The following is a 26,054-nucleotide window of genomic DNA, read 5'->3' as shown; positions in this document are numbered from 1 at the left end:
ATTTATACATCATTGTTTGACCCAAAGAAATGAGGATACAGGATCTTCTAACTTTATTAGCAATTACTGGGCCATGAGATACAACCCAATCAAAAACACTAAAATTGGTTGAAACAGGTTCGTACAGGTACGTTACACAGAAACAAAAGTTTTTAGCTTTTGATCCCAAAACCATCCCTGTGAAGAAGGATGGCTTTAGCTATGGGGCACAGGAGCATGTGAGTTACAACAGTAAGAGCCTCATCCCTTCCAGAAAGCCATGAATTACAGCCACATGGGCACCAAAAGTTTATCTGAGATCAGTTTTTAAAGATTCCACCAATCATAAAGTTTTCAAATGAAAACAGGTCCTCCTCTTCTCCTGTAGGCTTTCCAGCTCACTACCCAAGAGACTTGAGTACTTCTATTAAGGCAGCTGGAAGCCCACCCTAGGCTTGAATGGCATCTTCTGCCCAGCATGTGGCCTGTCCTCCTTCTGCCAGTAATGCAATCCAACAGAACATGCCATGTGGAAAACAGAAATTTCTACAGTGCTGCCCTCTTGTAAAAGGGAAACACAGCACTCAAAATAAAGCAAAAGGCCACAGAGGGCTCCCTGAGAATCCAGCAGAACTAAGAGAGGCCTTCAACTTTCCAAACTTTGCAACTGGATCCAGGTCAAACAGTGCCCTGCAGCGAAGAGTAGTGTATATGCCAATGAGAGGGCCCAGCTTCCAGTAACCGTTACAACACTGGCCTCCTGAGTCATTTTCTCTCTCTTTCTTCCCCATTCATATTAGAGCATGAGAAAACACACACCAGGGCCTTGATTCTCTCACCTCAATCCCCCTGTACAGAGAAGGGTTTGTTTTTAAGTCTAGAACCCCAACACAAGGCTGAAAGGCTTCATGGGGTGCTCTCCTCAACTGTTCAGCCATCTCTGACAGCTCTCCCCACAAGGCGTTCATCTTACCGCTCTCCTGTGGAGAGACCAGGAGAGAACCTAGGATCACGCTGACAGGAAATGGACAAGCACAGCTGCCTGGAGCCAGCCGCTCTGGCCACAGAGTCTCTGGTTGTTAGTCTCTTAGGATCAATAGAGAACTGGAAAGCAGCAGAATCTGGAGAAACAGGAAGAGAGCCCCAAGGAAGTGTGCTCAGTGATGGTTAATAGATGAAACGGAATTTCATGGAGATTCTTTGTTACATGAAAAACTGCTCAGTCTCAACTCCCAGAACTTGGAAGCTGCCTGGTTTAAGAGGCCTATGTTTTCTTTTTCAGCTCTTCAAACCTCCGGGAAAGATCATCAAAGTCAATGTCTTCCGATGCTGAGGTGCTGGCACCAGCAGATGCGGTTGGTAGTGTGTCTGGCACAGATGGCAACTCTGGCAGTACAAAGTTGTCGTAGTTATCCACAGGTCGGGAAGGGGGCTTTGCAGAGGCTTCTGGCTTGGGTCCAGGACCTAATTAAATTAGGGCAAGAGGAGCACGATGTTACAAATGCCAGAGAAATGGCTCAGATCCATTTTGGCAGAAAAAATAAAACTATCAAAATACAGGAGAAAACACTAGTTTTTGAGACAGAGTCTTACTCTGATGCCTGGGCTAGAGTGCTGTGGCGTCAGCCTAGCTCCCAGCAACCTCAAACTCCTGGGTTCAAGTGATCCTTCTGCCTCAGCCTCCCGAGTAGCTGGGACTACAGGCATGCACCACCAAGCCCGGATAATCTTTTCTATATATTTTTAGCTGTCCAGATCATTTCTTTCTATTTTTAGTAGGGAGGGGGGGTCTTGCTCTTGCGCAGGCTGGTCTCGAACTCCTGACCTGGAGCAATCCTCCCACCTGGGCCTCCCAGAATGCTAGGATGACAGGCGTGAGCCACCGTGCCCGGCCAACATTTTCTTCTTAAGGGAAGTCAAAGTGTAATGCATGGGGCCAGGTCCACAGAACATTCACCTAAACAGACGGTTCCCTTTCACAAAAGTCTGGTGCTGTAACACAACCTATTTTATCTGATGTAATGGCCTAATCTGTATTTCCAGTCTTCTGCTTTGTATCTTATGTAAAAATCGTCCCCCCATTTACCTATTATGTTTCTATTTATATCTTAAGTTCTTCCAGAATAGGCAAAACTAAATTACAGAACAGAGCTTGCCTATGGGGGAAAGGGTGAAACTTCCTGGGGTGTTGGAAACATTCTATTCCTTCACTCCAGTGGTATTTGAGTGTGTATAAAAACTCAGTCTATGTTTTTTTAAAAATCCAAATTGTACATAATAAACTATTGTCTCTAAGTTTAAAAGTATTCCCCCTCTGGGTTTCTGGTAGTGTTTTAATTACATGGAGAGCTACATGAACATGCTTGCTTTGTGAAAATCAACTGAGCTACTCTTATGATCTGTGCTTATTTTCACCTCTTTAACATCTCACTAGTGCCCTGATTTTTAAAAATTTTTTTTGTATTTCCAGGCACAATGGAAACTGAAGCAACAATAATAAAAACACTTGCACGTGAACTGATCTTTACAAGATCAAAAAGAATAGTGATGCCAGGCATGGCTCATGCCTGTAATCCCAGTGCTTTGGGGAGGGCGTGCATTGCTTGAGCCAGGAGTTTGAGACCAGCCAGGGCACTACAGCGAGACCCTGTCTCTATAAAAAACCTTTAAAAACTTAGCCAGGCATGGTGGTGCACATCACCAGTCCTCCCTACTAGAGAGGCTGAGGCAGGAAGATTGCTTGAGCCCAGGAGTCAAAGCTACAGTGAGCTAAGATTGAGCCACTGCACTTCTAGCCTGGGCAACAGAGTGAGATCCTGTCCAGAAAAAAAGGTTATACCACTGACAGAAACAGGGAACTTGGGAAATTCTTTTGAGTCAAGGAAAATCTTTTATCTTTGGAAGCAGGAAATCTTGAGTTCTGTTTTAGCCATACTACTTCTGGGAAGAGAATAGGAAACGTGGGTAGAATACCATGGATGTGTAAACAGTCTCTGAGGGAAGAACAATAATGACAAAACAGAGGACTCAGAAACCTGGAAAGTTTCTGACACACTCACCAACAATCTGTGCAGAAGAAACATTCTTATCAGCATTAATGTCATCAACCTGAAACACAAAGATTGTTATCAGAGGATAAAGCAATGGCAGCACTAGAGAAATACAAGGATCAACAAGCCCCTGTGTTTCCCAAGAGCTAAGTTGCTCACCAAAAACAACAGAACCTGCTCCAAAGAACTGCTCCCCCCCTTCTTCCAACCAGGTAGATACCATGTTGAACTCTTAACTGCCAAGCAGAGAAAAGGAAAATTCTTACCACACCATGACACCTTTTTTTTTCTTTTTTTTTTTAATGATACCTTCACCTTCCAGGCAAAGAGAAAGCACTAAACCACTGAATACACCTATAAGAACCAAGTCCTTAAATACTGTTAAAGATCTTCTACTTCATTCCTAGAAATAGCTGTGGGTCATGCTTTGACACATGCAAGACCAAAGCATAAGAAAAATTCAGGCCCAAGTAGAAAACAAAAAAATAAAAAGCTCAGGAACAGGGAGATTTTCCTAGATGAGTAATTTACACACCAAGTGCCATACCAACTTGTTTTCTCAGTAAAGTGTCAGATGGAAACAGGGGTCAAAAGGTATATACTGAGGAAACAAGGCTGGCAGAAAAAAAATCTAATTCTGAACCAAAGCTGTTAACAACCACTTAAAATTCAAGGTATCATTATCATACTAGCTATTAATATAAATAGCAAGTTTTACCTACAAGACTAAAATGTGAAATCAATGCTATAGGCTAAAATTTGCTAAATGCTTGTGAAGATAAAAATCTGGTCACTATTCCTTTACATAAGTGTTGAGAACTTTTAACGTTACTATTTTAATAATTATGATAGTCTAGCACCAAGACTATACCAGCTCAATGTGATTTTCTGCATAGCTAGTTAACCAGTTTTTTTTCTTTTCTTTTTTTTTAAGTACCCTCAGAGGGTACTACAACTCTAAGAGACCTGCAGCTCCTTCCTGATTCCTGGCTTAATTGCATGGACAAAGCATTGCCACCAATGACGCTGCCATCACCGCCACTCCCCATTTCCAGGGTAGCATTAAAGCAACACAAGAATCCCAAAGCAACAGCAATGCTGGTACTAGGAGTTGATGAAAACTTTGCCTTCCCTGTGGTTATTATTTTGCGCTCTCTTCGTGGGATTCTCTCTCCTGTTGCTTATAAAAGAGGCTCAGGCACTTACAGATTCATACGATGGGGGAGTTGCTGGTATCTGAGGTGGATGAATATTGGGAAAGGCCTGGTAAGTCCCCACTGGCAATCCATTGAAATCTGACTGCAGGAGGAGAAAGGCAACATCAGAGACACTGCCCCCAATTTGCAATTTCTGAGGTTTGTGTGTGGGAAGGGAGAAATATATATATATATATCTTCACATTGAATATATATATTCAAGATGCCCAAAAGGGCCACATGTGGTTGAAAGGATTCCAGATTTTTAAAGATCTACAGCTAATAGCTATTCTTCAAATTACTTAAGTACTTCATTGTCTACAAAGGAAAATTCTAATCAGACTTCCATACTAGCTATGACCTCTTTCTCCTTGTCCACAAAGGTGTTTTTTTGGGTTGGTAATAAATGGTGGTTTCTTCATTTGTGGAAAAACCTGCTAGCATGACTGCAGCAAGTCCCAAAGATATTAAGTAAACCTATAGAAAAAGGCTTTTTCTAACACCATTTTTCTAGATTTTCCCACTCCATTACCTATAAACCTCAGCCAAAAGACTTTCTCTGAATCCCAGTGCTATTTTTTCCCACAACTAAGCTAATACCAAATGTTCATACTGCTAAATACTCCTGACAACCTACGATTCCTGAGTGTATTCACAGAGCTGACTTGTCATCCTCTGTACCGTTTTATAAAGCTTACTTCCACACTTATTTATATATATACTTACTGGTCCCTTTGGCAGTGGATATGAGAAAGGTGTATTCGGGGATGGCATGGGCATGGGCATAGGCATGGGCATTGGCACTGTTCCATCAGGCCCGCCAACCGGTGCTGTGAACCCGCCCCCTCCTCCTCCTCTTCCATGGCCACCTTTCTTCACATCATCTGTGAATCCAACATCAATAAGATCTGTCTCTACCCCAGCAGGAGCTTCTGCCTGAGAAAAAGAGAGAAACCTCTATCATTAATCCATGTCCAAAGCCAGGTTTCTCAGGAAACAGACTCTGAGAGGGAGATCAGCATGAAGGAAGTTTATGGGAGAGTGCTCTTGGGATGAACACCTGTGGGGAAAGTGAAGGAAGCAGAGTAGGCTAGTCGGACAAGTTGGACTGCACCGTGGTCACAACAAAGGCGTCAGCCAATTCTCCAGTGAGTTCTGGAGCTGGGATAGACCTGCAGAAGTATCCTCAACTAGGGCTAAAGGGGGTGACTGAGCAGCACACCAAAGCACCCACCACACCCTGTCAACTTTAATTGCTGATGATTATTGTTTGCGTATTTACCTACCTTATATACTGTAAGGTGTCAGGACAGAGACCTTATTTATATATATCTCTGTATTCTCAGCCTTCCATGCACTATCTGGCACATGGTGGACACCCAAGAAATGTTTTAGGAACTGTTTAGGTCTTGGGACATTTCTTGCTACCCATAGCGGGGATTCCCTATTTCTTGACTTTCACTATATATTTTTAGCAGCAATAATGGCATTTTATATTTGTATCAAGGTCTGTACCTTTTCAAAGTGCTTGCATTTATTCACCTAATCTGATTCTTAAGTATACTCTGAGAAATATGGGTGGCATATTTATTATCACTGAAAAAGGCAGTAACTGAAGAAAGGCTTAAATTCACATCCACAAACTTAAGTCAGTGCAAAGAATATGGTTATTTTTTCAAAGAAGGTCATATTTAGAAACTCATTTGCCTTTGCACTGTGGGATAAACTTACCATGACCACAGAGTCAGGCTCATAGGGTACGTTGTAATTCTTGGCAATTTCAATTAGATACCTCTCCACCAGGATTTTGGGTGGGGCTTCCACACTCAGTTTGTGCATTAGCTATAAGCAGAAGACCCATAGTTAAGATGGATCTACATCAACCAGCCTAATCCTAACCTGTCTCACTATTTAAACCTCGTTCTTCTCATTTTACAGGTAAAGTTGAGGAAAAAAGAAGTTCAGAGCAATTCAATGTTTTTGTTTTTGTTTTTTCAGAATCACAAGGCATGTCACAGCACCCATCTCTCCCTCACATTCTCCAGTACACATCACCCAGGTGCTGGTAAAAGACTGACACAGCTTCATTCCACATTTCAATTCATCCACACTTCTCCCCACCTTCACAAATCACAAGGGCCACAAAGGATGAGGGAAAAGCCAGGAATGACAGCATCACAATTAGAGGTGCTGGGCAGGGGTAAGGAGTTGACTGAACTGCCAGTCACACAGCTGTTCTTCTTGTCCTCACTATGAAATGGCAATCCTAGATGATCTGAGTCACACAGTGGCACCCACTAAAATCACCACAAGCAATAAAATATCCTGCTCCCACCCATGCATTGCTTCATTTTTACCAAGTATGCTCATTACCCTGTCATTGACAGTTCCAATTTGATTGGTCCTACATAACTTGCCATATTCCTTGCTATACTTGGCACAGAGCTGATCAGCAACCTGTAGAGAAAAAAGAACAGTAAATAAAAATGGAAGCCATTCCTATAGACCACTTCAAGCTTCCTTCTATCAATAGTTGACATGCTTCTATTATAGGATTTCCAAAAAACTGGAGTCTATAAAACCTTAAGGGATACTCATTCATTCATTGACTTATCTGTTTATCCATCCAATTAACAGCAACCAAGTGCCAAACACTATACAAACAAGTATTATGGCATGCAATATAAATATAATTATGAACAGACATTTGTCCCTACTCACAGAATCTTACAGTCTCTGGGGAAAACAGTCATTAACCAAATAATCACACAAATAAAGGTACAACTGCAGCTGTGATAAATGCTACCAAGGGGAATGTACACCATGCTATCACCAGCTTATAACAGGACAATCAGATCTGATGAGAAAAGTATATGGCTTTCTGAAGGAAATGATGCTTCAAGAAGAAGATTCCAGGACAAGAAAACAGCATGTGCAAAGAAAAAACATGGCCAATCCCTCAAGCCTGAAATAAAGGCAGGGAGCCTCTAGTACACAGCCTGAGGGAGGAGTATGGTAGGAAACTAAGTAACAAAGGCAGGTGGGAGCCAGACAATACAGGGCCATGTCGACCATATTAAGAAGTTTTGTTTCAATCACAAGGGCAACAGAAAGCTACTAAAGGGCTTTAAAGCAAGAGGTAGTGACAGGATTCCATCTGTGTTTTGAATAAAACCTTGAGGTTGTTCTGATGGAATGGTAAATATACTAAAGGAAGTCAAAATGGGTTTATGAAGAATATTCAGGGCCGGGCACGGTGGCTCACGCCTGTAATCCTAACACTCTGGGAGGCCGAGGCAGGAGGATCGCTCCAGGTCAGGAGTTGGAGACCAACCTGAGCAAGAGCGAGACCCCGTCTCTACTAAAAATAGAAATAAATGATTTGGACAGCTAAAAATATATATGGAAAAAAGAATTAGCCGGGCATGGTGGCACATGCCTGTAGTCCCAGCTACTCGGGAGGCTGAGGCAGAAAGATTGTTTAAGCCCAGGAGTTGGAGGTTGCGTGAGCTAGCCTGATGCCACAGCACTCTAGCCTGGGCAACACAGCGAGACTCTGTCTCAAAAAAAAAAGTCTGTGTAAGAAGCAGTTGCCTTTACTCTCCCCTTTCTCTGTCCACATAACTCAATGACTACCCTCCTTACCCTAGCAGAAAATAGGAGGTTTATGCTCTGGGGAAGTACAATCAGAGGGACTCTGGACTCCACACACAGGACAGAGCAGAGATACTTACTGACAACAGGAGAATTAAGTGTAAGTCTACATGTTAAACAGTGAGACTTTTGGCCTCCTTCTTCACTGAGCTCTCAGAAACACTGGCAGCCAGTTTATACCCTCCAGGTAGAAGATAGGAGGATTCCTCTGGAGAAAATGACCAACCCAAAGGAAGAAAACTAGTTTCCGACAGTCTGGAATTCCCCCAAGAAAGGGCTTTGCTAGCTCACTCAATCATGAGGGCATCTGGCAGTAAACCCCATCCATGCACACAGAGGCTCCAATCTGTTTTTCAGTGCCTCTCTCTCAAATGTAAACCGACAGCCAAGGACCACTAAACCTTTGGAAAAGCCTCTACTACAAAACAAGAGTGTAAAACTAAGAAATAAAAAACAAAGAACTTGAAGGAAACAAACATGACAGAAAGAAAAAAAAGTTTAAAAGAAACTATAATTAATATCCTCAGGAAGTTAGAAGGCATGAAACAAAAGCAATAGACTATGGTGCCTGTAGTCTCCGCTACTTGGGAGGCTGAGGTGGGAGGATTGCTTGAGCCCAGGAGTTCAGGACCAACCTGGGCAACATAGTGAGAGCCAATCTCCAAAAACAAAAAAACAGATTATAAAAAATATTCAAAGAATTAAAAAGAGCTCTGAAAAAAAAAAAAAAACATAGAAGACAAAGAAATCTCAAAAGATGGGGCAGGAGATAAGATTGAGACAAACTCCTAGAAAATAAAAAGCCAAAGATGCAGAAAATAGAAAACAACTCAACTGAATCTGTATCTTGGCAGTTAGTACCGTACCCATGCCGTAATGTGCAATTTGCTGGTTAATGTCCATCTCTTCCACTAGACTTTAAGCTACAACAGTATGGCTACTGCCACACTGTGCTCACCACTGTTACCCTCAAGCACTCACCTAGCTCACAGCATCCATTCAATAAATAGTTGTGGAATTAACAAATAAAGCAAAACATCTATCACCTTAAATTACTGTTATTTTAACTTTGCTGGTTTACAATTGTATAAAAACTTTTCTGTTTGTATAAATAACATTATAATACAAATAATTTAAGACAAAACTAGAGATACACAAAACTTTGCTCCTTAAAACAATTATTCAAGTTTGCAAAATACTGTTCTATCATCTGAGGCCTGAAAAGGAAAAAGAAATTTACAAAGCTGTTTGAAACCATGAGAAGGGTACAAAATACCTGGTCAAATGAGCAGAAGTAACTTACATTAACGAACCTTTCTCCTAATATGAAAAGCTACAAACAGCACTGAAACTGGTTGTACTCACTATTTTCAACTCAGCCACTTCAGACTGGAGTCGAGGAGCAGCCCATATTAGTGTAGACACAGATTCAGCCAGACCAGAATCTAGCTCCCTAGTCAAGGAAAAAATTAATGTAACTTAACCATTCAAAATCAACAAAACCATGGCTTTTGTATCATGTATTTGATAGCCTCTAAAGCTATTTCAACAATCTCACTGGATTCTCACAGTAACTCTAGGCTTCTAGCCGTTTTCATTACCCTATTTTTCTTTTAGGGAAATTCAACTAGGCAACAAAAGCCCAAGGCCACAGGTTGAGCCAGACTCAAACTCAATTTCAGATTCTATATTTTCTTTTCAACCGTTACCTACATTGAGGTCAGACCTTCAAGCCAACTGGTAGGAAAAACATCCTTGGGTACATGAAATCATCCCTTAGTAGGAAGAGATCATTATTACTCCCTTCTCAACTTCCAGAAGTGATTTAGGTCTTTGAATCAAGATATCTTACTTCATAGACTGGATGAGGCCAAACCGAGCCAGCAGCAGGTCACAGTACAACTCCAGGATCTCCATGGCCTCCACGAGGTAGTCTTCACGGATAATGTGCTCCACACGGATCCGAGCCCGTTCATCTTTTCCAGCAGCCAGATAGTCAGCAATCTCCTTCCTTGCTTTCTGAGCCAGTTCCGCTAAGGTACAGATTCCACTCCAGTCACACAGCAGTAGTGCACTGGCACCTGGTCTGCGAGCTGACCTCCATCCCAACAGAGAACTGGGTATTTCCACTATATCCCAGCACACTCTCCCTTAGGAAATCTAGTTCCATCCCATCTACTCTAGAACTTATTGCTTTGTCTAGGTAAGGATATAGTTCCTGTGGCTTGACATCTCCAACTCAGGAGTAATGTTGCCTATTCCACAGCAAGACTATGTCCCTTTCCCTGCAACAAAATGATTCCGTCTAACTAGGTACAGAAGGCAGAAATGCATCAGAAGTTCAAAACATATGAGATCCCTTAGACTTCACAGTACTGGCCTAAAAGATCTAGTACCGCGGTGCTAGCACCCACTGATATATTTTAGTGAAGAAAAGGTAGAGCAATCATATGCTACTCACTTTTTTTTTTCTCCAATAGTTTAAGACGATTTATGACTAATCTCAAATTGACTCGTAAGCGCTCAGCTTTAAATCCAGAGCCCAGCATGTTGTGCTGTTCCTCCTAGAAAAAGAAGCAGCACAATGACTATTTTCAAGTCAAAATTGTTTCAGGAACTAACACCACTTAAAGGTGAATTATTTGATACAATAAACCACTGATTTTTCCAATACAAGAAAATGACATGATCTAATTTACATTTTATACAAATCATTTTGGTGGTTGTACAGAGAACTGATCAGGGAAAAGTAATACTGTAGGCAAGAAGACCAATGGGAAGGCTAATTCTACAGTACAGACAAAAGATGGTAATAGCTTAGACCAGGGTGGTTTAGCAACTGGATTTGAAATCTACTTTGAAGGCACAGCTGAAAGAACTTGGTGATAGATGAAATGAGCACCTAGGTATTGGCATAGGACTGGGATGATAAAAAGACAAAGAAGCAGTAAGGCCCCCTGCTTCTCCCCAAAAATCTCAACCAAGGTGGTGATGGGAAAAGATTATCAAATTTACATCCAAAACCAAATATATTCTTAATTCCTCAAATCCTGCTACTAAATCTCAGCCTTTGGGGAAAAGACACTGCACAACATCACAGAAATATCATTACTATCTACTCACGTACAGAGTTATAAAAAGGGGTGAAAAGCCCAAGGGGGGAAAAATGCTCTACAAAATTCTACAACAAAAGGCTATTTACCAAGAATTTCACTGAACAGCAAGTTACAGTCAACAAAACTATCCTTCCTCTATCCACAAGACTTTAGGGTATACCACTGCCCACTGTGCATTCTATTTCAAGACAGCACAATTTCAATTTCACTCAACCGTGGACTCAATCTTCAAAATAGGTAATATCCAAACAAAAGCTAGGTCTAACAAAGTGAGTGAAAAACAGACAAATTAAAAGAGATCCAATGTAAGAAGACACTAGGAATAGTACTTGTCTACTTGTGAATAAACCACTAATAGAAAACATCAGATGTATTTTCCTTTTGTGAAATCGCCTCCAGAAGCCTTTATGTTACATTTAAAAATGAAGCCAAGTCCCAGTTTAAAATGAGGCTTGTATGTCACGAGGTATCTGGAATCCATTATCCTGATTTATGTTCCATTCATTCAACAAATATGTACTGATTACCTGTATGTCAGACACTAGCTAGATGCTGGAGATAAAAAGTACAAATACAGTACAGTCCCTGTGCTCAAGGGAATTTACATTCTATTGAAAAAAACAGCCAAGAAAATCTGAAAACTACAATATTATTATATAAGGACTTTAATTCTAGATTCTAATTCTCATTCAGGAGTGACTTTGTTCCCTAGGGGGACATCTGGCAATGACTGGAGATGTTTTGGGTTTCGCAAGTGGAGAGAATGCTACTGGCATCTGGTGGGCAGAGGCCTGGGATGCTGATAAACACCCTACAATGAACACGACACCGCACTTACAACAAAAAAACTACCCAGTCCAAAATGTTAACGGTGCCACGACTGAGAAAGCTATCCTAGAGAAAACACACCCAACCTGTTGAGGGAGACGATGAAACCTTTCCAGAAGAAGGGAAAGCCTAAGCTGAGTCTTAAGGACAAACAAGATATGTGTAAAGACCTGGGTATAAATATCCCAGGAAGAGGGAGTGGTGTGTGCTAAAACCAAGGTACCAGAGACAACAAGGAGCTTTCTGAGAGACACAAGTTCAGTACAGTTGAAGTATGGGATTAACCATAGTTTATGCCATAATGTGCCTCTCATAATCATAACTTCAAGACTTTAATTCAACAATTTTATAAGATGTCAAGCGCTGTACTAGGTTCTGGTGCTAGCTAGATCCAGAAAGTATCCTTGTTCTCAAGGCATTCATAACCAGAAAAGGATAAGAAGTGGGAAGGCAGCCAGAAAAACACTAAATACTACTATCATTTACTCTACCAGGCACTTGCCCAGATCAGTCAGCAACTAAATGGTAGAGCTAAGAATAAAACCTAAGTGTATCTGAATTCAAAACCCAAGTAAACAATCTTAATCATACACTACTGTATCATTTTCAGCACTATATATCATAATACGTTTTTTAAACCCTTTCTGACAAATATTTACTGAATGCCTACTACACTGTAACAGGCACTGGAGATATATTAGTAAGGAAAAGCATACATACAGGGTTATTACTGCCTTCATGGAGTTTACACTTGGAGAAACTTACTGTGTCACTAACTGTAAAATAACAACGGTAGTCAGTGACACAAAGAAATAAATGGTATTCTGGACTTATTATAAGGGGATCTGACGTCTTTAGCTTCTTGCTTGGAAACTGTCTGAAAGATAAGAGATAACAAAACTGGGCGTCTAATACAGAGTCACAAGTTACGACATAAAAATGTCAAGATTTCTGTGTGGTTCTTCACTAGTCTATGCTGGGGTCTGTATCAATTTTGTGATGTGTCAATGCCTGCAGACAAAATTTTCGTCATGTCTATATTTTAAGTATTTTCAATACGCTTAAAAACATATATATTTTTGGGCCAGTTGTGATGGCTTATGCCTCGAATTCTAGCACTTCGGGAGGCCAAGGCAGGAGGATCACTTGAGCCCATGAGTTCTCGATCAGCCTAGGCAACACAGTGAGATTCTGTCTCTACAAAAAATTTAAAAAATTAGCCAGACATGGTGGCAAGTACCTGCAGTCCTAGCTATGGGAGACCAAGCAGAGGGATCACTTGAGCCCAGGAGTTTGAAGATGCAGTGAGCTATGATTGCGCCACTGCACTCCAGCCTGGGTGACAGAGTAAGACCCTGTCTCTAAAACAAACAAACAAAATACATAAATGTATATATATGTATGTATTTAGACCTAGTAATTCCACTCCTAAGAACTTAACCTAAGGAATAGAGCTTCGTGCACATATATTTATTTATTTTTTGGAGACAGAGTCTTGCTTTGTTGCCCGGGCCAGAGTGCCATGGCGTCAGCCTAGCTCACAGCAACCTCAAACTCCTGGGCTTAAGCAATCCTTCTGCCTCAGTCTCCCCGGTAGCTGGGACTACAGGCATGTGCCACCATGCCCGGCTAATTTTTTTTTCCTATATATTTTTAGTTGTCCAGCTAATTTCTTTCTATTTTTAGTAGAGACAGGGGTCTCACTCTTGTTCAGGCTGCTCTCGAACTCCTGACCTCGAGCAATCCTCCCACCTCGGCCTCCCAGAGTGCTAGGATTACAGGCTCAGTGAGCTACCACACCCAGCCAATGCACATATTTTTACATGAAAATATTTATCACATTTTAAGACCTAAAAATTAGAATTAAACTGTATAATGAACTAATATTGTTTATTAGTTAAATAAATTATAGTATATAACTTTTCATAGCCATTAGGATATTTTTAAAAGGCATTTACTGACATGAGGATATATTAATGATATAATGACATACAGTTTAAAAAGTTATGATGGCCGGGCGCACTGGCTCACACCTGTAATCCTAGCACTCTTCGAGGCCGAGGTTGAGGCCGAGGCCGGAGGATCGCTCGAGGTCAGGAGTTTGAGACCAGCCTGAGCAAGAGTGAGATGCCGTCTCTACTAAAAATAGAAAGAAATTAGCCGGACAACTAAAAATGTATATATAAAAAATTAGCCGGGCATGGTGGTACATGCCTGTAGTCCCAGCTACTCGGGAGGCTGAGGCAGGAGGATTGCTTGAGCCCAGGAGTTTGAGGTTGCTGTGAGCTAGGCTGACGCCATGGCACCCTAGCCTGGGCAACAGAGTGAGACTCTGTCTCTAAAATAAAATAAAATAAAATAAAAATAAGGTATAGTGAACATATTTTAAGTTCTTGCAATATAATCTCTAAAGTCCCTTCCAGCCCTAAGACTCTAAAGAACATAAATAACTGTACTAAATTACATGGAACAGGGAAAAGGCACAATTGAGATTAGTGCCTTAAGCCATTCCTTAGGAATCTTATTTCTAAAACGTAACATAACATTATTTTCCTACAAAAATAAACTGAGTGATTTCATTTCTTTTTCAAGACAGGGTTTCACTCTGTCACCACAGCTAGAATGCAGGGGCGTCATCATAGCTCATTGTAACCTCAAACTTCTAGGCTAAAACAATCCTCCTGCCTCAGCCTCCCAAGTAGCTGGGACTACAGGCGTGCGACACCACGCTGGACTAATTTTTCTATTTTTTTTAGAGACGGTGTCTCTCTTTGTCAGGCTGGACTTTAAGCAATCCGCCCACCTTGGCCTCCCAAAGTGCTAGGATTACAGACCTGAGCCACCACACCCAGCCTAAACCCAGCAATTTTTTATTTATTCTCTCATTCAACAAATAATTATTAAGCAATTTATTATATACTAGAAACTGTGCTAGGTTCTGTAAGTACAATTTAAAAAAAAAAATCACTGCCTGTACATATATTACCAAGTATGGTACATACATGCAAGAGAGTATCATTCAGTCTATCATACAGACAAAAAAATTTTCAGATTAGTAAGAGAGCTAAAATATCCAGAATATATAAAGATTCCTACAACTTAACAACAAAATAATCCAATTAAAAATGGGCAAAGGACTTCAATAGATAATTCGCCACAGATAATATACAAATGGCCAAAAAGCATATCAAAAGATGCCAGTATCATTACTCATTAAAGAAATACAAATCAAAACCAGAATGAGACATCACTTCACACTCATCAGGATGGCTATTATCAAACAAACACACATATACAGAAAATAACGAGTGTTGGCCACGATGTGAACAAACTGGAACCCTTGTACCCTGCTGATGGGATCTGTAAAATGGTGCAAACCACTAAGGAAGACAGTATGGTGATTCCTCAAAAAATTTAAAATAGAACTACCATATGATTTAGCAATCCAAATTCTGGGTACATATCCAAAAGAAGTGAAAGCAGGATCTCAAAGAGATATTTGCCTACCCATAGTTCCTAGCAGCATTATTCACAATAGCCAAGAGGTGGAGGCAACCCAAATATCCAGGTAGGGATGAATGAATAAAACATGGTATATACATACAATAGAATATCACTCAGCCTTAAAAAGGAAAGAAAATCCTGTCACATGCTATAACATGGATGAACTCTGAGTCACAAAAAGACAAATACTGTTAATATTCCACTTATGTGAGGTATCTAAGGTAGTCAAATTCATAGAAACAAAGTAGAATGGTGGTTGCCAGGGTCTGGGGTAGGCAGAAATGGAGAGTTGTTTAATGGTTTAATGGTTATAGAGTTTCAGTTTTGCAAGATGAAAAAGTTCTGGAGATCTGTTGTACAACAATATAAACATACTTAACATACTTAAACTGTACACTTAAAAATGGTTAAGTTGATAAATTTTGTCATGTGTTTTTTAACCACAGTTTAAAAAGATTTTTTTAATTTTTAAGAGCTAAAAAACTATTAATGTTTTAGAATAAATATAAAAGAATATTTTTATAATGGAGATAGGTCTTTTTAAGAAGACACATAAATTAATTATTTTGTACAAATTAGACTTAAACCATAAGTGAAATTAAAAGGTAAGCAATATTGGGGGGAATGCTGCAAGAGAGATTAATAAAACTTAGCGATGATGAATGTGTGAGGACACAGGTACATTCTCAAACTCCTGCTGAAATTGTAAATTGGTACAACCTTTCTGAAGGGCACTCTTTCAAATTATCAAGCTTAAATGTTTACCCTGAAGAACCATTCACATGTATACAGAGCAATGTACAACAATGAAATAATCTAAATTCCAACAATTAAGATCTGATTAAAATTAAGATGTATCTATTTTACGGACTACTTGGCAGTAGTTTTTTAACAAAAGGTAATGCAGCATTCTAAAACATTTTGGCACATAGCTAGCACTCAAATATTTGAATAAATGAAATGGAGGATCTCCAAGATTTTTTTTAATCACACCAAAAATAGCATATATAGTATGATATCACTTTATACACATGTACAAATGCATGGGAAAGGGGTCTATAAAAACACATACCAAAATTTTAATAGTGTTAGCTCTGGAAAATAGTGCTGAATGGGAATCTTAATATTTTCTTATATACTTCTATATTAATGAATATTTATAAAAATATATTCAAGTATGTCTAGGTAAGAATGTTTTCTACGTAACTACCCTTTCCCTTATTAAGTACAGCAGTCCCCCTTCCCTTATCTGTGGAGGGTAAACATTTCAAGACCCCCAGGGGATGCCTAAAACCACAGATAGTACCAAATGGTATATATACAGTACTATGTTTTTTTGATCTGAGGCGAGAGAGGGCTACTAAGTGACTAACAACCAGGTAGTATATACAGTGGAGATATGATGGACAGAGGAATGATTCATGTCTCAGGCAGACAGCACAAGATTTCATCACAGTATTCAGAATGGTACACAATTTAACACTTACGAATTGTTTTTATTTCTAGAATTTTCCATTTAAAATTTTCGGACCACAGTTGACTGTAGGTATCTGAAACCACATAAACTGAGAGCTGAGATAAGAAGGGACTACTGCATATCAAGGTTTTTAATTATATTGTAAAGAAAACTAGGCTGGGCGCAGTGGCTCATGTCTGTAATCCTAGCACTCAGGGAGGGTGAGGCGGGAAGATCGCTTGAGCTCGAGTCTGAGATCAATCAGCCTGAGCAAGAGCAAGACCCTATCTCTACTAAAAAGTAGGAAATAATTAGACAGGTGTGGTAGTGCATCTCTGTAGTCCCAGCTACTCAGGAGGCTGAGGGAGGAGGATTGCTTGAGCCCAGGACTTTGAGGTTGCTGACGCCAAGGCACTCTAGCTTGGGCTAGATCATTAATACATGATTAATAAGGAGATTAGGCTAATCATTAATACATGACTAATAAGGAAATTAGGTTTAAAAATATATAAGAAAAAGTTTTCCCGGATATGCCTACAAAGATCTTGCCGTTAGCAGACAATTACTCCAGCTTAATGTGGATAAATCAAACTCGCCAAGCCAACAGTAACATTCTGAAGAGAAGAATAATCTGAGGAGTTATTCTCAAATTTTCATTTACACTTGTGCATAATCCTACAAGTTAATGTGCTAACAAAAATAGATAAAATTTTATCAGACTGGCAAAAATTAGAAGTAGGGTTTCAAATATTGGTCAATATAAATGTATAAGTTGGTATAACCACTTTAGAAACGAATTTCTAGTACTTAACGAAATTTATGTTTTAATGAAAGGTATGCATACACCTTAAGATATAGCAATCCCATTCCTAGACATGTATGACCAAAGAAATTTGTACATAGGAACATGAAGACACATGCGTGAGGATTTTATGGTAGTAAGCAGGTGGAAGAATGCTAATTTTCCACTTCAAGAGGACAGATAAAATGTGAAAGAAACGTAAGACAGAATACTATGTAGCAGTAAGAATTACTGAAACAGCTATACTTAGAGCAACATGGGTAGTCTTTAAAAACAGAAGCAAAAAAAAAAAAATTAGGAACAGGTTTCTAGGTTCAGTGTCTCTCTCACTGAACAAAGCTATAAAACCTGAAGAGAATGCATGTAGCAGCTATTTGAAAACTCTGAAAAGTAAATAATAGCAGATGGATGAAGGACAGAATGTGAAGTACAAATAAATGGGCAGTGAGTTTATCTTTTTTTTCCCCTCTGATAATCCCTGGCCTGAATGCAAAGCAGCCTGAAACCAAGAAGCATACATCAGCACAGAGCATCAAGAGAAGCTCTCTAGTCCTGGCTTGCGGAACTGTAAAGGGGACCTCTGGTATGAAGAGTGGGTGAAATACCAACTCACATGGGAAAAATAATCAGCACACATCAATCTGACACAACACATGTTGGAATTAACTGACAAAGACTTTAAAGCAGCTACTATGAAAATACTGCAACGAGTAAGGGACAGTACTCTTGAATGGAAATATAAAAAGTAAAGAAATGAAAGACATAAAGAAGAAACAAACAGAAATCTTAGAACTAGGCTAGCATGGTAGCGTGTGCCCATAGTCCCAACTACTCAGGAGGCTAAGGCAAGAAGATTGCTTGAACCCTGGAATTCAAGGTTACAGTGAGCTGTTGTTGATTGTGCCACTGTACTCCAGCCTGGGCCACAGAATTAGACCCTGTCTCTATAAAAAAGAAAAGAAAAAGAAAAGAATTCTTAGAACTAAAAAATATAATAACAATAACCAAAGTTAGAAACTCACTGTATGGTATCAATAGCAGAGTAGAAAATAACAGGAAAGAGCCAGTGCTCTTGAAGATAAATCAATAGAAAGCATCCAATATGAAAAACAGAGAGAAAAAACATTGAAAATATTGAACAAAGCCTTAGAGATCTGTGGGACAGCAGCAAACAATAGAATGTAACCAATCTGAAACTGAAAAAAAGCGAACAAAGCCTTAGAGATCTGTGCGACAACAGCAAAGGGACTAACAATTGTGTCAAGTCATAAGGATAAAAGAAAGAGTGTGGTACCAAAAAAAAAAAAATACTTGAAAAAATACTGGCTGAAAACATGCCACATTTGGCAAAATATCTACATCTACAGACTCAAAAAGCTCAGCAACTGCAATCGGACAAAACCCTACAGAATTCATGCCCAGATTCATCACAATCAAACTACTGAAAACCGGAGACAAATTTTTAAAATACTGAAAGCAGCCAGAGAAAAAACAATGCATTACCTCTAGGGGACCTAGTCAAATGACAGTGCATTTCATATCAAAAAGCAGGGGGACCAAAAGGAAGAGGAACAACATTTTTCAAGTGCTGAAAGAAAAGAAAGGTCAATCTAACATTCTATATCCAGTGAAAATATCCCTTAGAAATAAAGATGAAATAAAGTCATATCATGAGGGAAAACTAATAAGAGAATTTGTCACCAGCACACCTGGCTCTAAAAGAATTGCTGAAAGACATTTTTAAAGCTGAAAGGAAGTGATTCTAGAAGGAAACTCGGAACATTAGGAATAAATAAGTTACAGAAATTGTGACTATCTGGGTATAGATGACCCTACTAAAGTCTCATAAAAGGCCGGGTGCTGTGGCTCACACCTGTAATCCTAGCACTCTAGGAGGCCAAGGTGGGAGGACTGCTTGAGCTCAGGAGTTCAAGACCAGCCTGTGCAAGATTGAGACCCCATCTGCACTAAAAATAGAAAAACTAGCCAGGTGTCATCATGGCACACGCCTGTAGTCCCAGCTACTTGGGACACTGAGCAGGAAAATTGCTTGAGCCACGGAGTTTGAAGTTGGAATGAGCTATCATGATGCCATGCGCACTAGCCCTGGCACAGAGTGAGACCCTGTCTCAAAAAAAAAAAAAAAAAAAGTCTTGTATAATGTTTGACAGCAAAACCAGTAACACTATCTGATGGAATTGTCAGTGTATGTAGATGTATTACTAACATAACCACTACATAAGGGGAGGGGAAGGAAAAGAGACATATCCTATATGATGGTAAGGTTTCTATAGTCCATGAGAAAAATACTGACTCTAAGTAGACTGAATAGATTTTAAACTAGAATACTAAAAAGTGTTCTAATAATCCAAAAGCTAGAAAAACAGAAACAAAAATGAAAAACAGGGAACAAAACAAATAATGGTAGACCTTAATTTGAACATTCAATAATTACATAAATAATTGAATGTAAATGGTATAAACACAATTAAAAGATAGATATGTTAGAATGGACCAAAAAAATTATCCAAATATATACCGTCAGCAAGGAACTTCAAATAATAATAATATACATAGGTTAAAAGTAAAGTGCCTTTCTAGCAGAATTCTCAACTCTCTAAACTATCGGTAAAGGTATATCTGTAAATGCTAATCAAAACAAAAGTTGGGACAGTAATCCTAGCACTCTGGGAGGCCGAGGCGGCAGGACTGCTTGAGCTCAGGAGACCAGACTGAGCAACACTAAGACTCCGTCTCTACCAAAAATAGAAAAACTAGTCGGTCGTGGTGGGGTGTGCCTGTAGTCCCAGCTACTCAAGAGGCTGAGGCAGGAGGATAGCTTGAGCCCAGGAGTTTGAGGTTGCAGTGAGCTATGATAACCCCACTGCACTCTACCCAGGGCCATAAAGCAAGAATCTGGATCAAAAAAAAAGCTGGAGAAGCTGTATCATCAAAATAGACTTAAAGCAAGGAAAATCAGGGATACAGAAAAACATCACATAAAGATACAAGGGTGAATTCAACAAGAAAATATAACAATCCTGTGAATGCACCCAACAAATAGAGCTTCAAAATACGGAAAGCAAAAACTGGCAGGAGTGAAGAAATATAAAATCTAATTACAGTTGGAGACTTCATACCTCGCTCATTAATTAATCAATCTAGCAAACAGAGTATCAGCAAGGTTATAGAACTGACCACCACCACCAACTGATTGCATCTCATTGACATTACAGAACGCTCCACCCAACACAGCAGTGCACACTGAACATTCATGAATGCAGACCAAGTCCAGGGTTACCACCTTAACAAATTAAATAGAACTGAAGTCACATGAAGAAAGTTCTTTAATCATAATGGAATTAAACTAGAAATCAGTAACAGAAAATCGCCATGCTGGGTGCGATGGTTCAGAGCTATAATCTTAGTACTTTGAAAGGCTGAGGCAGGAGGATCGCTTGAGGCTAGGAGTTCAACACCAGCCCGAGTAAGAGAGACACCTGGTCTCTATAAAACATACAAAAATTAGCCAGGCATGGTGGCAAGTGCCTATAGTCCCAGCTACTCAGGAGGTTGAGGCTGGAGGATGGCTTAAGTCCAGGAGTTTGAGGTTGCAGTGAGTTACGATGACACCACTGCACTCTAGCCTGGGTGACAGAACAAGAACCTATCTCAAAAAAAAAAAAAAAAGAGAGAGAAGGAAAAAAATCTCCAAACACTTGGAAATTAAACAATACACTTCTAAATAATCCTTGGGTCAAAGAGAGAATCTTTTTTTAAAAGGACCGAACTGAAAGAAAATGAAAATACAACAATCTGTGAGATGTAGCTAAGGCAGTGCTCAGAGAGAAATTTACAACACTAAAGCTTTTATTAGCAAAAGAAGAAAAGTCTCAAATTAGTAATCTAAGCTTCTATCTCAAGAAACCAAAAAAAGAGTAAAATTAACCCAAAGCAAGTAGGGGGAAACAAGACAAAAACAAGATAAAAATCAATGAAACTAAATAAAAATAGAGAAAAATAGAGGAAACCAAATACTGGTTTTTCAAAAAGGTTTTAAAAATTGATAAACCTATATAATAAACTGACAAAGAAAGAAAAAGGAAAACATCAGTATCAGAAATGTTAAAATGTTCTGGTCAACAGTTACTGTTTGTATATGTACAAATACATAAACATAGATAAACAAATTTATGTGTATATAAATACATTTTTATATATACCACATACTAATATTGTCCAATACCTAATTTAAAATTCTTTCTGTCATTCAGAGGTTATTCTAAAAGCACTCCATGCCTCAACATCTTACTATCATTCATTCATACAACAAACACTTGTTGAGTGCTATTCTACCAGACACTGTGTTAACCCGCTGTAGTAGAGAGACATTTAAATGATAGCTGACTCTATCTAGCCTTGAAGGAGCTCGCAATCTAACGTGGGTAATCGACATAAAAACAACTATAAGTTGTCTTATACTTTGTCTTATAGTTGTTTTTATGCCACTTACCCCTGTTAGAGGATTATAAACTAGTGACTGCGATACTAATTCTCAGTATTCTGCTTATTTACATACTAAAATACACTGTTTTTATTAGTGTAACACCATTATTTTTATTACTGTCACACACAGGGTGGCAGCCTCACGTCTTGGCTCTTTCCAAGTCCTCACTTTACTCCAATCCTTAATGCTGGCACAACAATCCCACCTAGTCCTTCTTTTATCACTCAGCTCCCTGAGCCTTCTGGAGCTAGATAATCTCTCCGTCATGAACAAAGGAAAAGTGTAAAACCATGGATGGAGTCCTTCCTCTCAGGTTATTTAGGGGAAGAAAGGAGTCAGAGAACTGCTGCCCAAACTAGTGAAGCTGCCCAGAGGTAGTGATCCTGAAAGCTCTAGTCAAAGTAGCTAAAACCAACATACATACATACATACATACATACATACATACATACATACATAAATAAATAAATAAATAAATAAATAAATAAAAAGAACCAGAAGACATCATCAGGGACAAGCTTTATTCTCTGGCTCTGAAAGTACTACTTGGGGAAGGGACAGAGCAGAGTCAATGGTGGCTACGAGATACTTTGCAATAGATACAAAAACTTTAGTGTTTGAAATGTATTATTTATTCTGAACACTTTTTCTTATAAGTGATTTCTACAGATTTAGGTATGACCACTGTACTGCAATTATGAAAATGTGATATAAAAGTAGAAACATAATGTGAAGCTACAAGGCATTTCCAACATAATATAGTCCAATCCCCTTAAAAGCATTTCATGTATAGGCTACCACAAAGTTTACCATGTTTTCACACTATAAACATAATCAAATCTTCACTGACCAAACTAATCAAGACTGAGAATTTAATAAAAGACTCTAAGACCAGCAGCATCATGTAAAATTCACAATAAAGTACAGGCTTCAGAATTCAGAGACCAAAGTTTTCTTGAAGAAGCTATAAATATGAAAGTATAATACCTTAACCTTAATTTGTTTCTCAATAAAGTTAATACAAAAACATTACACTATACTTTTACCAAGAGTTTTTAAGGCATATTGTTATAAAGCTGTACTCATGGACTACAAACACTATAGAATCCTTCTATCACCTAACATCCTATCACGTTACAGTCTAAAAACCTTAAAATACGGCTGCCTAATATTTCACTGGGTAATAATGTTCTTCTTAATTCCCCAACATTTATATCACATAAATAATGCTGAAGTATTCATGTGCATATTACTTCTCCTGTAAATGATTTTCCTTTGAAATGATTTCTTCAGACTACATTTTCTGTCTTCCAGCTGAATTTTAAAATCACAACAGGCTAGATTTAATTGGGATTTGATTCTGATAAGTTTAAAATATAACTGCTTAAATTAAGTAGACTGGAGTTGGGGATTCTGGAGCTCCTGATCATTTAGAAGCCAGAAAAAAAAGAGAAGGAGAACCAAAAATTATTTGGACAAAATAATAACACTACTTTAACACACTGACTGCCATGTGAGTTGTATTTAACTCAGGCTAGTTTTGAGCCCTGGACCACCTGAAGCAAAACCCTGCAGTTAGTGAAAATCTTGTTGATGTTCTCATTGTTACAATTAACACTGACAAGTTAATTTTAAAAATGTGGACTGTGTTGTATGTAACTCCCTCACAGAAAACAATGAAAAATAACAAATTAGGAAGGATCCTTTTGTTTTAATAAAACACCGTGGTCCCAGCGGAATTTTTTCTAGTGTGGCAGTCAATGTGTTAAAAATAATAAGACTTAAGAAACTGGATGGTTTAAAAATGTAATGCAAACATTTCACAACACCTTTGTCTTCTAATGACTATTATCAAGTCCTCCTATGCCAAAAGATGTGGTTCTGAAGAAGCTGTAAAAACAAAGTTTCCAATGAACTATTTGGTTTGTAGATACGAGAGCCAAAAGGCTTCTACTTGGGGGTAAGATAAACTATTTTATTAAATTAAACAAATACAGACATAAGGAGGGGTACAGATAAAACAAGACTGGCCATAAGCTGAGCGTTTCTGAAACTAGATGAAGAGGGAATTCATTATATTCCTTACTTTTGTCTGACTGAAATTTTCCACAATAAAAAGTTACAACACATCACCATTTTAAAAATTACAACTCCCCCAAAGAGCTATTTAAGACCAGGCTTTCAGTTCACTACTACGCACAGTGCAGGTGGCTGTCTTTTGTGATTACCCTACGGTCCCATTACCTAATTATGAAACGGATGCTGTTGGGTCCGGATCCTCGAAGTTTATACTGGTAAATTCCAAGTGCTCACCTCACCTCCAGCACCCCGGGAGGGGAGCGCTGAGAATACAGAGAGGGGCCGCGGGCTCCTCACAAGGTCTCTCATCACACATGTAGGGGGCCTGACAAAGGGAGCAGAAGCCGCTGCTTGCTTCAGCGAAAGAAACGGTAATTTCCTCCGGCCAAAGAGGGCCCAAGTCTGGGCCCTCCAGAGACAAGCCCAGGAGGCCACCCCGCTCGGCGGAGACCGCCCGGACCCGGAGGCGACCTCGCGGCACTGCAGACCCCTACCTTCCCGAAGTCCCCCAGGGCAGAGGAGATGCGGGAGGGGTGTAGCCGAAGAGCCCAGGCCGAGGCCGCGGCGTTTCCGCCCCACGGAAGAGACGCCTCTAAGCAGGAAGAACGACAGGAAAGTTTGGCGGCTTCCAGGACCCAGAACCAGCGGTATTCAAGCAGCTCGCGGCCCCGCCACGCCCTTACCCCCGAGCCGGGGCCGCCTCCTGCCCCGCGGGCCTGACCTCTGGCCTGACCCCCACTTCCAAAATCCTTCCCTTTCTCAGGGGCGACCTCCGGGGTCGTCTGAACCCCAGCCCTGAGCGCTGGCTGAGGACTGCTAAATCCTGAGCGTAGAGCGAAGACGACGAAGAAAACCCTTGAACACAGGATACCCCACTCACCTGACCGAGTCCAGCCGTGAAAACAACAGAGACCGACACCGAAACCACGGATCAGCATCCAAAATGGCGGCTCCCGCGGACTCAGCACCCGGGGCGCGAGCGGAGGGATCCACGGGGCCGAGGTAGCCACGCCCTCCTACCCAGCGATTGGCTACGCTCCCGCCGCTGCCCGGACGCACGCACTGAGGGCTTCGGGGCTCTCTCCCTCGGCTCCTTTTGGAGCGGGCGCGGCCCGGGGACTACTTCCTGCGGCGGAGGCACGGGCCGTGGCGGGTGGCAAGTCGTTTCCACTGAGTCACCTGCTTTGGGCGCGCCCTGTATTTTGCCCTGGGCGTGCTCTGGCTTTTGCCCTGGGCGCGGTCAGGTGGGGTCTGTGGCTGGTTTTGCGACTTTGCGCCCAGTGCTCTTTTTCCGGGTTCTTCCGGCCCCCAGAAAAACAGGCTCCAGTACTGCCTCTCAAACGCCAGACGTTACTCCCCGAGATGTGCTCCCCTCCCCTGCTCGATTGTCCTCTCGGCCTTGGGGTCTTTCGTGGTTTCTGTCCCCGGGTGGAGTGGCCGACCAGGTTTCGACCTGTGTCTGGCAGCTCACCGCTGTGTCTCTCTGTTTCCATCTACGGACTTTGATTCCCCTGCTCCGCTCTTCGGCCAAGTCTGATTGCCCCTTCAACCAGTCTCTCCGGTCTGGGTTTCATCCAGTCATGTTTCCTCAGCACCACATTCTCTGGCGATTTCTTATTTATCTCTGGATTCAGAGGAAACTTTTTCATTTGGTTATCTTTGTTTTTAGCTTGAAATCCATTCACTCCGTTTAGCATTGGAAGGGGCTCCCAGAAGGAAGTAATCCTGCCCCCTGCTGTAGAGGCTGCATAGACGGAGACCAAAATTGTGGTTCGCTGAGTTGTGCTGGGGCAGTCACGTGACAAGTACGAAGCTGCGCGTTACCCTAAGGGGTTTATGTGGATTTAGAAATACCGTGTCTCTATCACCATTTGCAGCCTTTC

General features: G+C 40.4%; 1 protein-coding gene across 2 annotated transcripts; it reads right to left on the bottom strand.

The window, feature by feature from the left end:
• Positions 1 to 30: 30 nt before the first annotated feature.
• On the bottom strand, positions 31 to 25,159 carry IST1 (IST1 factor associated with ESCRT-III). Of its 2 annotated transcripts, none has more exons than XM_045533172.1 (10): positions 25,052 to 25,159; positions 10,341 to 10,443; positions 9,732 to 9,912; positions 9,245 to 9,332; positions 6,599 to 6,682; positions 5,957 to 6,067; positions 4,952 to 5,161; positions 4,236 to 4,328; positions 3,039 to 3,087; positions 31 to 1,443 (listed from the first exon to the last, which is right to left on the bottom strand). In XM_045533172.1, exons 2-10 carry the CDS (start codon positions 10,426 to 10,428, stop codon positions 1,244 to 1,246), a joined length of 1,104 nt encoding a protein of 367 aa, XP_045389128.1. In that variant the 5' UTR covers positions 10,429 to 10,443; positions 25,052 to 25,159; the 3' UTR covers positions 31 to 1,243. The 2 variants fall into 2 exon arrangements, with proteins under 2 accessions (XP_045389128.1, XP_045389129.1); XM_045533173.1 differs by having other exon boundaries at positions 943 to 1,443; positions 3,039 to 3,045.
• Positions 25,160 to 26,054: the final 895 nt, after the last annotated feature.

Source organism: Lemur catta, chromosome 20, assembly GCF_020740605.2.
Source record: "Lemur catta isolate mLemCat1 chromosome 20, mLemCat1.pri, whole genome shotgun sequence".
Lineage (NCBI taxonomy): Eukaryota > Metazoa > Chordata > Mammalia > Primates > Lemuridae > Lemur > Lemur catta.
Note: the sequence above shows the minus strand (reverse complement) of the source record. Positions and strands in the feature narration are given on the sequence as shown.